This window comes from Lepisma saccharinum, chromosome 2 (assembly GCF_977018435.1).
Source record: "Lepisma saccharinum chromosome 2, izLepSacc3.1, whole genome shotgun sequence".
In the NCBI taxonomy this organism is placed as follows: domain Eukaryota; kingdom Metazoa; phylum Arthropoda; class Insecta; order Zygentoma; family Lepismatidae; genus Lepisma; species Lepisma saccharinum.
This window is the reverse complement of record NC_139230.1, coordinates 31484651-31498391: the sequence shown is the minus strand read 5'-3', so window position 1 is coordinate 31498391 and position 13741 is coordinate 31484651. Positions and strand designations below refer to the sequence as shown.

Below are 13741 nucleotides of genomic sequence, written 5' to 3'. Positions count from 1 at the left end.
TTGAATGAGTTATCTTGCACATAATTAAGTAACTGTAAAAGTGATTTACTATTACTTTTCAAAATGAGTAACTTTGATGGAAGCTGAGTTACTTTTTGAGCAAAGTAAAGTCAATTTTGAAAATAACTTTCCAAACACTACTAATAACAGACATTAATCTAGAAATCCATATAACATTGATGACTGGAATTGATGGAAATATTTTCATTGTGTAACAAAAATTCAAATGACAGATCTTAGATCTCAAAGGGCTGTTATGTTCTGAGATAGAGTTTAGTATATTTTAAAGGAACAGTGATTAAAGCTGCCATCTTGTGATTTATTTAAGTTTTAGCATTTAAATCTGATTCTTTGAACTTTGAATATGGTGAGAACAGTCAGTACATGCTTTGAAAAGGTTGAATATATTCTGCAGGTAAACAAGCATCTCTGTGAGAGTGGAGAGAGGCACTTGCAGGATAAGGCACCCAGAAATGTGTAAAAATTACTATGTTTTCAGGATATTCTCATCTGGTTGCAAATCCAAAATTACCAGGTGTACTATATAAAACAACAAGATGAAGTATTACCTTCTTTATCCTGAGCACGAATACTACGAGCAACTAAAAGTTGTGCTAAGCTGAAAATCTTATCTTATTTCTGGATCAACCGAATTTAGATATATGCTCCTAACTTTCGTTATAAAGTTTTCACCAATATCATGGGGGTAGACATGCTTACAAACAAATAATACTTTCTGCAAATTTACCAACCTCCAAGTGGATGGTAAAGTAAGGCTGAAAAGCTAGACATGGTGAACTTTAATGTTTGTGTAAAAGCAATGTGTTTAATGTATACAAATGGGCACTAACTAACCTCTCAAATATGTATTTGTATGCGCTACAAAATCATGCCAATGAATCCAGGTACAGTGAAATAGATTTACACGATTAAAGAATAAACAATTTCATGAACATGGCACAAGTTATCACCTAAAATGTTCCTACTGCAATGCATCTATATTTTGAATGTCTGATTTCCTAGGGCAAACATAATTACACCACTGGCCAACCTACTAAAATAAAAAATCATAAATATGTATCTGTCATACTCCAATTTAGAACTAAATATAAAGTAAAAGTTGAAGATAAAAACTATTTTGAAAATCAATGGAAGTGAAGCATTGAGAAGATTAAAGAAGACATATAAGGCTGTAGTTATAAAAATTAGAAAGGGATGAACCTTCATAAGGATATCCTCAAGTTTAAAAACAGGGTAGAAAATTATAAAGAGCCTAAAACAGGATGCTTGTATTGTTAAATTGTATTTGGGATTAGAAATATGTATTGCTAAAATAATTTTAAATATGTGAATATTTGTACACATACATACATCATGTGCGTGGTGTTTGTATGTATAAAGAATATCTTCGGCAATTTAAGGTTAAAGTTCTGTTGAATTGTTAGTGAATTTAGAAGTGAAAACAATTTGCATTTGTTAGATACCAAGCACATACATAATTTGGCGCGGAATTATATTAGCTACAGTATGCATTTTCGGTGGGCTAATGAATCAAGTGAGACATTGAGTTCTCATGCATTTGAAAGGACAGTTTCCCTGCCTTTTCAGAGAATCAAACTTTCCATGTAAGCCTGAATGCTAAATTGTATTCCACAGAAACACATTAATTTTCAAAGATAAATTCCTTTGCAATTTTGAAATGATGATGAATGAAGTCTTAAATTTTTCACAATCATACTCATGGTGAACAAAAAAAAGAACAACTTTATATTTGGATACATTTTGTACAAAACAAACTTCAACAAGCATAGTAAAATCAATTAGTACAAAGAAGTGTTTGCTTATAACTACTATTTTTGTGCCTGATCATTTATTGTTTTTTATAATATACCATATTTATCACTTTATTAGTTTCTCTTCTCCCCTTGTTCACACGAGAATTTTGGACACATTTTCTATTTCCATCCAAGTCTATTTTTCTCACTCATGTTTCGTGACATAGTTGAAGATGAAACGAGAGGATGGAAAAGATCCCATGTCTACTGTAGGTAACTAAATAAGAAGAATTATTAATGAGTCATAGATAAAAGTATGCCAGCTGGCAATTACATAAAAAAAAGAAGTAAACTTACCAGTCTTAACAAAGACCATGTGTTCTTTCCTTTCCTTGAGTTCACCGCGTCTGGAAAGAGACAGAAACAAACTTCAAAGAAATTCCAGATTTTCTAAGCAGATGTTTTCTTTCAAGAAAGACATTTAAGCGTTAAGACTGAGGCCAAAGGGAAAACAATGGAAGGGAAAATGCTGCACGATGCAGGCAAGTAATGTTGTTAATATCTGAGATATGATTGTGTCCAAGATAATTTTGTATCTACGGTTATATGATGATAAAGAGTAGAGAATGACGGGAAAATTATGAAGTTGTATGTTGTATTATGAGTAATGGAATATGCATGTATGTTTCAAGTTCAGAAACTCTTTCTAAGGTATAGAATATTTGAAAGAGTATTCCAATCTTTTTAAAAGAAATGTACAAATGTTTTGTAAAATTTTAATTTATCATAGAAACCAGCTACCTCCTCTCAACAATCCTAAAAATATATTAGGTTTTAATTCATAAATGAATTTACAATATATTATAATGGCATGGAAGATATACCCTTTACTTGTTACAAACTGCAATATTTTCACTTAATAAACAATCGATTAGAAAGAAATGTTTCATTTCAAGTAAAGTGAGTTAATTAAGATCTTAGTTTCAGTGATCACTCAATGAAAAAACACGGTGACGCGATTTTCTTTAGTGTCTAAGCTTTGTCACAGAATTAAAAATGAAAAATTGTAGAAAACCTGCAGTAAATATTTATTTAAATATACATATTAAGTGCCAAAGTAAAGTATTAAATTCAAAATTTTGGGTATGCAGTTGCACTATAAAATATCTGGACTACTCAAACAAGTAGCACTTATCTGTTGTTAGTTAAGTAAAGTGGGCGTCTGCATAGCCAAATGGTGAGCATTCTTGTCTTTAGTGCACGCAGTACCACTATACAAGACTTCATTCCCAGTTGGAACACCGAAATTTCAGTGCTTGGATAATTAGGGCTCCGGTCTCGAAAACCAGAAAACACCAGATGCAGCGACCATTCATCACCCATTGAAAAAGCCACTTGCCGTTAGAGAGATGATGCGCCATGGAATTTTGTTTAGATAAGTAAATCAGAGTATTTTTTAACCCAGATTGTCGCTAACTCCACATATACTCTGTCCCGGGAACCTCTGGAGCGAGCGAACGAAAACAAGTGTCTGCTCAAGTAGTGACTCGAGAGGGCTCGACCAATGAACTCACGAGAGGGGAAGTGTGTGTAGCTACCGTCCGTTTGCAGCAATGAGCACTGCTTTGTTCTGCCAACTCGCTTTCTCAAATTCTCTTCCGTTACGCGCGGCCTTGTTTCACAGATTCCAGAGACAGAGCATTGATGAATAATGCCCATCAATATATCTGCATAAGCGGTAGTGCCACTTGCCCACGTGTGTGAAGACTGACCTCCACAGGGGTACCCATCCCCCCCCTCGAAGACCCTGGACGCAATCCCCCAAGAGTATCTCTCGGGTTTTCGACCAGTAATTTCCGGAGAAGAGTAAAACTTTCCAGAGCTAACGTCTATCTTATCTTCAGGAATTTAAGTAAAGAGGTTCTCTCGGGTTATTGACCAGGTAATTCCTGGTAAATTTTTCAAGCTCGGGAGAGCTAACGCTTCTATCATCTTTATGGATTGAAGTGAAGAAGGTCTCTCGGGTTATCGATGAGGTAATTTCTGGTAAAGTTTTCAAGCTTTCGACAGCTAACACTTCTATCATCTTTATGGATTGAAGTGAAGAAGGTCTCTCGGGTTATCGATGAGGTAATTTCTGGTAAAGTTTTCAAGCTTTCGAGAGCTAACACTTCTATCATCTTTATGGATTGAAGTGAAGAAGGTCTCTCGGGTTATCGATGAGGTAATTTCTGGTAAAGTTTTAAAGCTTTCGGGAGCTAACACTTCTATCATCTTTATGGATTGAAGTGAAGAAGGTCTCTCGGGTTATCGATGAGGTAATTTCTGGTAAAGTTTTCAAGCTTTCGAGAGCTAACACTTCTATCATCTTTATGGATTGAAGTGATGAAGGTCTCTCGGGTTACCGATGAGGTAATTTCTGGTAAAGTTTTAAAGCTTTCGGGAGCTAACGTTTCTATCATCTTTATGGATTGAAGTGAAGAAGGTCTCTCGGGTTATCGATGAGGTAATTTCTGGTAAAGTTTTAAAGCTTTCGAGAGCTAACACTTCTATCATCTTTATGGATTGAAGTGATGAAGGTCTCTCGGGTTACCGATGAGGTAATTTCTGGTAAAGTTTTAAAGCTTTCGGGAGCTAACGTTTCTATCATCTTTATGGATTGAAGTGAAGAAGGTCTCTCGGGTTATCGATGAGGTAATTTCTGGTAAAGTTTTCAAGCTTTCGAGAGCTAACACTTCTATCATCTTTATGGATTGAAGTGATGAAGGTCTCTCGGGTTACCGATGAGGTAATTTCTGGTAAAGTTTTAAAGCTTTCGGGAGCTAACGTTTCTATCATCTTTATGGATTGAAGTGAAGAAGGTCTCTCGGGTTATCGATGAGGTAATTTCTGGTAAAGTTTTCAAGCTTTCGAGAGCTAACACTTCTATCATCTTTATGGATTGAAGTGAAGAAGGTCTCTCGGGTTATCGATGAGGTAATTTCTGGTAAAGTTTTCAAGCTTTCGAGAGCTAACACTTCTATCATCTTTATGGATTGAAGTGATGAAGATCTCTCGGGTTACCGATGAGGTAATTTCTGGTAAAGTTTTAAAGCTTTCGGGAGCTAACGTTTCTATCATCTTTATGGATTGAAGTGAAGAAGGTCTCTCGGGTTATCGATGAGGTAATTTCTGGTAAAGTTTTAAAGCTTTCGAGAGCTAACACTTCTATCATCTTTATGGATTGAAGTGATGAAGGTCTCTCGGGTTACCGATGAGGTAATTTCTGGTAAAGTTTTAAAGCTTTCGGGAGCTAACGTTTTTATCATCTTTATGGATTGAAGTGAAGAAGGTCTCTCGGGTTATCGATGAGGTAATTTCTGGTAAAGTTTTAAAGCTTTCGAGAGCTAACGTCTCTCTCATATTCAGGGATTGAGCCGGAGAGGGACTCTCGGGTTATCGACCAGGTAATTTTCATTTCTGGAGATTTCAAGCTTTCGAGAGCTAACACTTCTATCATCTTTATGGATTGAAGTGAAGAAGGTCTCTCGGGTTATCGATGAGGTAATTTCTGGTAAAGTTTTAAAGCTTTCGGGAGCTAACGTTTCTATCATCTTTATGGATTGAAGTGAAGAAGGTCTCTCGGGTTATCGATGAGGTAATTTCTGGTAAAGTTTTAAAGCTTTCGAGAGCTAACACTTCTATCATCTTTATGGATTGAAGTGATGAAGGTCTCTCGGGTTACCGATGAGGTAATTTCTGGTAAAGTTTTAAAGCTTTCGGGAGCTAACGTTTCTATCATCTTTATGGATTGAAGTGAAGAAGGTCTCTCGGGTTATCGATGAGGTAATTTCTGGTAAAGTTTTAAAGCTTTCGAGAGCTAACGTCTCTCTCATATTCAGGGATTGAGCCGGAGAGGGACTCTCGGGTTATCGACCAGGTAATTTTCATTTCTGGAGATTTCAAGCTTTCGAGAGCTAACGTCTCTCTCTATGAAGTCACTGAAGGCGAGAGTGACGTTAAATCTCGAAACCTTGAGGGAGGAGATGATTAAATGAAAAGACAGTCTCAAAAGAACACGCATGATAATGCCGGGACTCGAACCGGAAACCTTCCGTGACGAGATTGTGAGTCCACCCCTCCACGTCCTCGGCCACCGAGGCGGCGTCAATAATGTCACAACTGAACACACAAAACCGTGTTTATAAATGCTCAGATTATTGTGCCAGTTGCTTGTGTAATGAACTCGTTTATAGTTTTATCACTTGTACATTTATTCTTCAGATTATATGTACATTGTATATTCTTTCTCGATATAGTAGCCGCTTCTTTTGTTTCTGGATGTTAACACCTGCATAGTGTAACATTGTTGTTTTTTATTCGTTGGTAACGTCGTCGCATTGTAATGAAGGGGTCCCGGGTTCGATATCTGGTGGAGGCACATGACACAGTGGTTCGGATCTTACATTAAACTGTAAGTCCAGTCCCGATTAGCCTTAGTATAAAGTGGACTTAAAACAACAAACAATCAATTATTCATTGGTAAGCTCACACACATATTTTATATGTGTAAAATTAAAATAAATAAAAATGCCACTTACACTAGGCCATCATGACCAGAATTAGAAAAACTACCCTAAAATTTAGAATTTTCTATCGTTAGAATTGAACAACATCTCTGTTAATTTTCAAAAAAAGTAACGCAATCGTTTTTATTAAATTTTAGTATTTTATCAAGCATAAATACATGTAATGATTATAGGTTACGGTTACGTGCACCATAAACATATTTTCAGAAACTGAATTGTTAAAATTACATTAATTAGGGTATGTAATGTCCAATTAGTACTTTAGGAACGGTCATGGTAATTTTTTTGGTGTAGTTGGATGGCGGAGAAAATTGACGGTCTCAGACCGTCATTTATCAGTTAGCTTTTTACAGTGGAAGAACCACAGATCTGCCTTTTAACGGTATTTGAACTTTATAGTCATGTTAAGTGCTATTTTCTAAGGATCTTCTGCCTTCTATGCCATTTAAAAACAGCAAACTCTGTAAATCACTCGGTAGCTCAAGGCTAGATTATAACGAAGCATATTAGATTTAACCTAGAGGTTTTTTTCTTATGGACACGCGTCTCTAATCAAATTAGTACATGCTGTCAAACGAGATTATAACATCTGGAGCGTGGTACCAATCACGCCACCTTCACCTAAACCTTGATTATAAGAGTAATCACCTCAGTTGTCGATGTTATGTCGAAAATACGCTCTTTCACATTCTTGCCTTTTCGACTTAGTACTTTAGGAATATTTTACAAGATCACGGCATCATTTTTATACTCTGATATAAAGAAAATAATGTATATGGTAAATTGGCGCTGTCATAATATGCACAACAAGAAAATATCTTGCTGTGTAAGGTATCTTTCTTTCTTTCTTTCTATTTTGGTTATTTGGCGTCTCTTTAAACATCCTGGGTTAATCGCGACGATGAATGTGAACGATGATATGAATGATGGGACAAAAACAATGATACAGCCATCCCTTCCCTGGGACTTCTGGCTTCGTGACGTTACGTTTACGTACTATGGTCCTCCTCGATGACGTAGTGGTAACGTCATGCAATCAAGGGTCACGGGTTCGATACCCGGTGGGGGCACATCACACAGTGGTTCGGATCCCAAATTAAACTGTAGGTCCAGTCCCGATTAGCCTAAATGTGTATAAAGTGGACTTAAAACAACAATTCACACAAACGTTTGCGATTACAGGTCTCCAATTAACCAAGGTTGGAGATACTTTTCGAGACCAATGTATAGTATCTTGAGTTTATTTCTTATCAGCTATCGCAATACAAAACTGACATGTGATCTGTTAATTATGAGCGAAATTTGATGTTTCCCCAATTGACAATCCATTGGACTTTTGATTTGAATTGGAAATGTGTTTATGGTTGGTCTTTTATCACAGGAATTTCTTTTTGTGCATACTATCCCAATTTTAAACATTACTTTCGCTGTACCAACGAAATATCGTATCTCTTGCAATGAAACGGCATCGTAATTCTTAACAAGCTATGTGTTGAATTATATTTTAGAAAGAATGTGAAGGGAGTAAAATACGACAACAGAAATTAAATGTTATCCATCCACACGAATATTAATATCTCGTAAGAAATAAGCAGCAACAACAGCAAAATAATACGTGCAAATATAATACCTAGGAAAACTCAATAATGTTGGATTATAAAAAGAAAACGAGACAGAAATGTAGCATTGACAACTGTGATAACCTAATTACTTCGATATTTATTGAAGAAAGGAAAACTAGAGTCGAATGAACGAATGAAAACTATTTTGGGAAGTTGATATTTTTAATTTCATTTAATTTCATTCAGAAAATCTAACGAACAAATCACATATTATTAAAGATGGAAAAACAAGAGATCCCTTCGGTATTATAGCAAGTTGATTGTTTTCTGTTAATGAATTGTTGTTAAGTCCTTTTCTGGCAATAATTTTGGTAATACAGATTTTCCGTTTAAACCAACTATGTGGTCAATTACGTGTTGTATCATGAGCTTTTAGCAACATTGTTCCCTATTGGAGACAAAAGTTTCCAGGGAAATTACGACAAAGGGAAAAGTGTGGTAACAGGTGAACATGAACGGGAGGTATCTGGGTATCTGGATTTTGGGTAAGATTCCAAGCCATTGAGAGATAATTTCTCTCTCTATTAAGTCCCTGAAGGCGAGAGAGACGTTAAATCTCGCAAGCTCAAAACCTTGAGGGTGAAGATGATTCAGTGAAAAGACAGTCACAAAAGAACAAGCATTCCATTGCCGGGAATCGAACGAAAGGTATATTGGTGTATGAGTTTTACACCGTTTTTATCCCCGAGTTAAGTCTGATTTAATTTATGTCTTGAACAGGTTCACTGTGGTTAATGAACTACAGATCTCAGATTATCTTTCTGGCCATATCTTGCTTTCCATACTTTTGGAACGTGAATATTATGTGCAGAAGAAATATTATATTTAGTTAGATTTTTTTTTGTCTATGATCCAGTGGTTATCATTGCACAGAAGGTACGAAATAGCTGTGGACAGGGCCGGCTCTACCGTACGTGCAACACGTGCATTTGCACGGGGCGGCAAGCTCAAGGGGGCGGCAAAATGTATAAAAAAATGGAAGCTGCATTGTTGGAGACAGTTTGGTCGTCTTGGGGCGGAGAAAATTCAAATTAAATCCATTTGCATATGCATTATAAAGCAGAACGGGTAAGAAAAGCAAAGAGCAACAGCGAAAGAAAGAGGTGCGGAAAGTTTATCTTAGTTGTCCTCTTACAAAAGCAGCTATTATTGTTTTGTCTGTGAAAATGGTAAGCAACGTCTACTGTGCGTGTGTTACAACGCTATCTATTGTTTCATCGCGCACCAGTCCGTCAATCCTCCGCCCCTCCCCCTGTTATCTAGGTTTGAGTTAAACTGACGTGTCGCATTCGGTAGTCGGAAATAAAGCTGCATTGTTCTTTGATGTGTTGATCGCGAAAGGTGGTGATGATAGGTATTGCCGAATCGCGCAAGACGCAATAAATGGTAAGTAAGTTTTTGTCGTTGCTGGTTGCACCTCATTTACGATCTTGACTGTGTAACGATAGTGCAGGTAGTGTATGTCGTGTGTGAGAACGGCCTATCGCGTTTGAGTGTGACAATATATTAAGAGACTTGTGTATTTGTGCTGTCATTAAAACAACTGGTTTGTCAAAAACTTCGTAAGAGATTTAAAAATTATTTGTTGCATTTGTAATTGTAAACTAAGGTATGTCTGATAAAAGGGGAAAACTCTCGGGTGCAGAATATCGTAAACACAAACGAGAAAAAGAGCGCAATATGGAAAAACAAAGTGGAGCTTTGCATGGCCGTAGGCAGAAAAAAAATTCGGAGGTGGGGGGGGGGTTCCCTCATAATAGTTCCCATGTGCGTCGCAAGAATATTGAATAATAGAAATAATAACTAATCATTATTAAATAATAATAATAATTAAAATTTCATAATAATAAACTATTTTTTCCAAATGTATTATTATTATTGCTCTCCTTATATCCTTGAGGAGACTTTTCTACTCTATCCATCAGAAGTGTGAATATGCAGCACAACTGTTCTTATTTATTTATTTTACGTGTATACTAAAACGCACAGTTATTATATTTTGTTATTAAATTTTAGATACCTTCAGGAAAAAAACTTTAAAAGTAAGAGAAATTTCAGTAATAAATTTAAGTTGTTTTACCATTCACAAAACTTAAGTTTTGGAATTTTGAAACTGTGGAACTAGTTATTCTTTGGATTAAATGGTAAAACATAACCTGATGCCTGTATTGTAACCTCAATTTTACGATCTAACACGGTTTTTCTTTGGTTATTCTGTTCGAATATTAACTAACTGGACTTTATTTCCGTTATTAACAATAAAACTAACAAACGTTCTGCTATTTTGTAACTTGCAATAAACGATATCAATTCGGGGAGAGGCAAGGGGGGGGGGTTCTATGGACCAGTTCGTTCCCACTTTCCGACGCTCTTACCAAACAACATTATATTAAACCACTATGCACTATACAAGTATGTGTTTTATAGGACCGCATATAGGTTAAACATATGTACTATATCGACCGCTGGGTGAAGGATAGTGAATGTAACGTGCTACGAAGCTGGATATCCTAATTTTGAACTCTTATCAAGGGGGATTTAAACCCATATCGAACAGGGAATTAAAAAGTTGGAACGGGAATTTTGGTAAAGAATAAAACATTCAAATGCTGACCAAGGCAAATTTATTGTATAAAAAAATATACAATAAAACGTAACGTTTCCACCCTCTGACAGGGTGTTCTTCAGACAAAGATTCACAATAAATTGAAAGAGATCTTGGAAACAAGAGTTAACAGTGTTGCCATTGGGAATTTTGGGACAATCACAACGGAATTTTCAGCCAGATCCAGGAAGAGCACTGGAAAGAGGACAGCAGAAGTGAAAATAAAGGGGTTGCAGGTGCGCTGCAAGAATTAAACCCGTTTCCCTCAAATTTCAGAATTCAAAATTTTTGAAAAATCTACCTCTATCATTTCAGCATTGTCTCCCTGTTGTATTTTTGTAAAACTGAGAATAAATTTTTGAAAATGTGTTACAAATTTTGGTTTTTGAACTTCTATTAATCCAACATGCCAGAAATTTCGGGGGGGGGGGTTCAACCCTAAACCCCCCCTCTAAATACGGCCATGGAGCTTTGCACAAATTTCTGGAACTTGAGGCAAGCGATGTAGTGAAAGCCGTAGAATTCGAAACCGGTGATTCTGAACTCGTGGCAGGTTGTTCTAATTGCGATCCTGATGATAATGGTGTATTTCAGCAAAAAGTGAAACAGAATCTTCTTTTGCCGGTGCTCAGGATGTAGTGGAACTGTATGAAGAATATACAGATCCAGCAGATTGGAATCCACATTTGAGTGTCGCCGAAAGAGTGGAGATCGTTAAAAAAAATTAGACTATGGTTCTATTTTTCGCGACTTTGCAAATAGAAAAGCTAGAAAAGTTCATTTGTAAGCTTTTCACATTAAGGAGAGAAAGGTACAAAGTGAATAGTGTAATCATGAAGAAATCGTGGTTTACTAGGCGTACATAATTGTACATACATAGTTTATTGTAAACAGTGATGAAGTGAAGATATGTTACTTCATGTACAACGTTCTGGAAAATGTACATAATTATGTACAGTATAAATAATCATGAAGAAATAGTGAAACAAAACAGGAGAGCTTAGTTGTTCATACATTACGTTCTCTTTGTACGTATTTTGGGGTGGGGGCGGCAAGAAGTAAAATTGCAACGGGCGGCAAAATTCCTAGGGCCGGGGCTGGCTGTGGAGCAGATATCAAGAAGACTGGAAGAGTTAGCAAGAGACAGACAGGGTTGTTAACGGTCCAGGAATTGTAAATAAATGCAATTCCGGTCCAGGAGAGCAATATCAGCAAGCGTAAATGGGTTATGAACCGCAAAGAACCTTTTAATCTTTAAAGTATTTCAATTCGATCCCTGAGCCTTTTTTCCCTATCAATTTAAATACGGTCAAAATTCGGTATTGAAATGAAACAATGCACAACTTGGACTGCATTTAAATTGTGCGAGAAAAAAAGATTCCGTTCCTGTTACGGAAGCCAATAGAACCCATTGCAGACGACAACATTTAGATATTAAAGGGCAATGATTATACACAAATGGCGACGAAAAACTCCTTAAATATGGAATGCAGGTTCATTGCATGCGGTGGTTCAGTCGGTAGAGGGTCTGGGGTTAAATTCCCAGATTGGGTGACTCTGGAAGGGAGATAAAGGCGGCGGAGGGTGGTGATGAGAGGTCTGCAAATGTGATCCATTGCCCGCCTGCGGCCCGCCCGCCGTAATGGGAAGAAATGCCCGCCCACTCCCGCCCTGCGCAGCTGTTGCCGTGAACCAACCCGACTCGTCCATCTGACAGGGAAGCTTTCAGGTGTCCATCAGTACCCAGCGTGGTTCAACAGCGGGCGGACAGCCGATGACTGTCGCTGTCTACTGCACTGCGAGCACGGGCGTCGGAAGCAGGGGCAGACAGGGAATACAGGATCACTTATTATACACATTGCGAATCTGTTACAGGCAAATATTGTTAAAACTGATAATACATTGTTCGAATTATCAATGTCACTGCATGAAAAGACTTCTCAGGAGAAATCTCCAAAACGTCAAATGTGAACGAGTGTCGAGTGACTTCCCGTCTAATAGGTTTATTAATTTCAAAAAACAGGGAACAGTGTAGTACTGGTAACGATGTTTTAATAGTTAACCACAAATCTAAGTCAGATATAATTGGATACGTCAGTGCTGTTACAATTACATGAAGGGCATAGGAATCATTCTTAGCATGTACTAAATAGTTTGGGGTGTCCATTTGAAAGCGCTTATCCATATCAGAAAATGAATTAATTTCCTAAAAGTTGGATCATAGTATGGCTCGACTCCCTTTCTCATTTAAAATGCAAGTTGTTATGGTAGGATTCAAATTTAACAGGACAAGTCTCTACTGCGGTTATAGCGTGGTCCTAAACCAAGTGAAATTTCAACACTAACTTCGTGTTTTATTAGAGACCAATTCAGAGTCTCTTTTATCTTGTGATTTTAAACAAGGCAGCCCAACATCCAGGCTACTTCATATTGATCGAATTACTGACAACCTTCAAACCTACGAAACAAAATATTCCCCTTTTACATTTTCTAATAAAAATACTTCGAAGGCGTCACAATTTATATAGCTATAAAATAACAAAAGAACAGTATTCTTTCTTCTGTCATAAATACGCAATTTATTTTGATTTTTCATTTATCCACATTTGGCTAATCGAGACGATGAGGATGAGTAATGATATGGTAACTGCTGAAGCGACACTCACAAGGAACACCTATGACCAGGACGGAATTCAAACCTGGTTCCCTAGCATCGTAGCACGCTGTGCTAGTCACTCCGCCACGCATGTGGGCAAATTCGTAATTAACCATCCATATAATAAATGTTCTAGATTTGTTGGTCTTCAACCAGACAATTTTTTAAGCCATTGTTAAGAGGATAGTTTTAAAGAAATATAATCGAATTCATAAGAATGGTAAATCAGTTACATTTTATTTTATTCAATTTACCAATACAGTATGTTCTAATTAACTATAGAAATGCAACGATACCTTAAAAGAAAGTTTTGAAAATAGAGTTGCCTCAAGTGGGGATCGAACATAAGACCCTCACGACCGCAAGCACCTGCCTTAACCACTACGACATTTCGCCAACCTTGAAAATTGTGATTCTTCTCGGTCGTTTGTGTATCCTGCTACTTACGCTTATAAATTCTTTTGTACTGGAACGGAGTTTGAAATAATCATGTTAAACACATGGTATTAAACGCT

General features: G+C 36.9%; 1 protein-coding gene across 5 annotated transcripts in view; it reads right to left on the bottom strand.

Annotated features, from left to right (window-relative positions):
- Window positions 1–13741, bottom strand: part of LOC145983985 (uncharacterized) — a 387657-nt gene that overhangs the window by 49352 nt on the left and 324564 nt on the right. For 3 of the 5 annotated variants that reach the window (XM_083117228.1, XM_083117232.1, XM_083117233.1), the window contains one exon: window positions 2133–2203. In XM_083117228.1, coding sequence (XP_082973354.1) covers window positions 2133–2203 — 71 coding nt within the window. The remainder of the gene's footprint in view (window positions 1–2132; window positions 2204–13741) is intronic. The other 2 variants (XM_083117229.1, XM_083117230.1) reach the window with 1 other exon arrangement.